This window comes from Nanorana parkeri, unplaced genomic scaffold (genome assembly GCF_000935625.1).
Source record: "Nanorana parkeri isolate BGI_ZX_2015 unplaced genomic scaffold, ASM93562v1 scaffold131, whole genome shotgun sequence".
Taxonomy (NCBI): domain Eukaryota; kingdom Metazoa; phylum Chordata; class Amphibia; order Anura; family Dicroglossidae; genus Nanorana; species Nanorana parkeri.
The window spans coordinates 894721-896250 of record NW_017306399.1 but is presented as its reverse complement, the minus strand read 5'-3'; the positions used below and the strand labels follow the sequence as shown (position 1 = coordinate 896250).

At 48.8% G+C, this 1530-nt stretch overlaps 1 protein-coding gene across 1 annotated transcript in view; it reads right to left on the bottom strand.

The window, feature by feature from the left end:
• PATJ (PATJ, crumbs cell polarity complex component) overlaps positions 1 to 1530 on the bottom strand; it is a 159812-nt gene that overhangs the window by 13667 nt on the left and 144615 nt on the right. The window contains exon 40 of the mRNA XM_018553838.1: positions 645 to 756. Coding sequence (XP_018409340.1) covers positions 645 to 756 — 112 coding nt within the window. The remainder of the gene's footprint in view (positions 1 to 644; positions 757 to 1530) is intronic.

Below are 1530 nucleotides of genomic sequence, written 5' to 3'. Positions count from 1 at the left end.
ACTGGCTTCCAACCCCCCCCCTTCTCTGCCAATCTCTCCACTGGCTTCCATCCCTTTCCTCTCTCCACCAATCCCTCCAATGGCTTCCATCCCACTCCCTCTCTGCCAATCCCTCCACTGGCTTCCATTCCCGACCCTCTTAACCAATCCCCCCGTAGGATTCTGCTCACCCAACAAAATACTAACGAGCATACAAAAGCCATCCACAACTCGGCCTGAACTACATCACTGACCTCTACTCACTATCACCCAAACCATCCTCTTTGCTCCTCCTGAGACCTCCCGTTCTCTAGCTTCCTCGCCACCTCCTCCCTTCTCACAACTAGGACTTTCCCAGAGCCTCTCCCATCCTCTGGAACTCCCTACCCCAACCTGTCCGGCTATCCTCCACACTGTCCACCTTTCGACAATCCCTGAAATCTCATCAGGGAAGCCTATTCTGAGTCCTCCTAAAAAACTGAATGTTTGCCTTCTCTATCAGCTTATCCCCTCAGTTGTATCACTTGTCCTTCACTTTAGATTGTAAGCTCCCACGGTCATTACCCTCCTGTATGGCATTGTATTGTAACTGTACTTTCTCCTTTTATAATGGTATAATAACAACAATTAGTGCCGCCTGCCACACAAAGATGGGAGAATGTTACCGGAGTTCCTCTGAGAGGATGGCGCCGAGGATCTCTGCGCGTAATTCTGTGAGCTGGAGCCGGCAGGGGCGTACGCGGCTGGCGGTGCGCTCTGAGAGCTGTTCTGGCTGACCTGGAACAAAGATTTGCAGAGTAATTAAATTCTCGTACGTTCTAAAGACTTCATTCGTTTTATTACAATTTAATTACAGCGCGGCGGAGGTTTTTATTAGACTGAATTCCCAGGTCCAATAGTATTGTTTGGCTTGGTGGGAAAGCGTGACAAGGAACTGCCAAGCTCGCGCCGTCGTCTCATTTTAACTGTCAGAGACGCAATTTTATTTGAAAAGGATTTCATTTTTTTTTCCCGTTACGCCAACATGCCGCGAACAACTAGCGCGCTGCAACGGCGAATATTTACCGACCAGCTACAAATGTAGGAAGTCCTAGAAAATGGAGTTTGCTGTGATATATGAAGAAGCTGGACCTTTAGGCCTTGTTCACACCAAGCGCGGAGCAGATCCGGACCAGAGCAGGTGCAGACCGGATCAAAACTGCGTCCAATGTATTCCTATGGTATTTTGACCTCCAGTTCACATCGCAGCGTGCGGATCCAGACCAGATCCAGACCGGATGAAAAAACTGCGGCAAGCCCTATTTTACCTGCTCTGGATCTGGTCTGGAACGCATCAAAAACGCATCTAAAAATGCAAAAACGCATCAAAAACGCATGCAAGTGCCTGAAAGCCCATGTTAAACTAAAAAAAAAACACCAAAAACCGGCCCTAAACGCATCAAAAACGCGTCTAAAACACGGCACAACCCACTGCACTGCGTGTGCAGAAACCTGACCGGATCTGGTCTGCATTTGGTGTGAACAAGGCCTTAACCCTTCCACTGCCAGAGA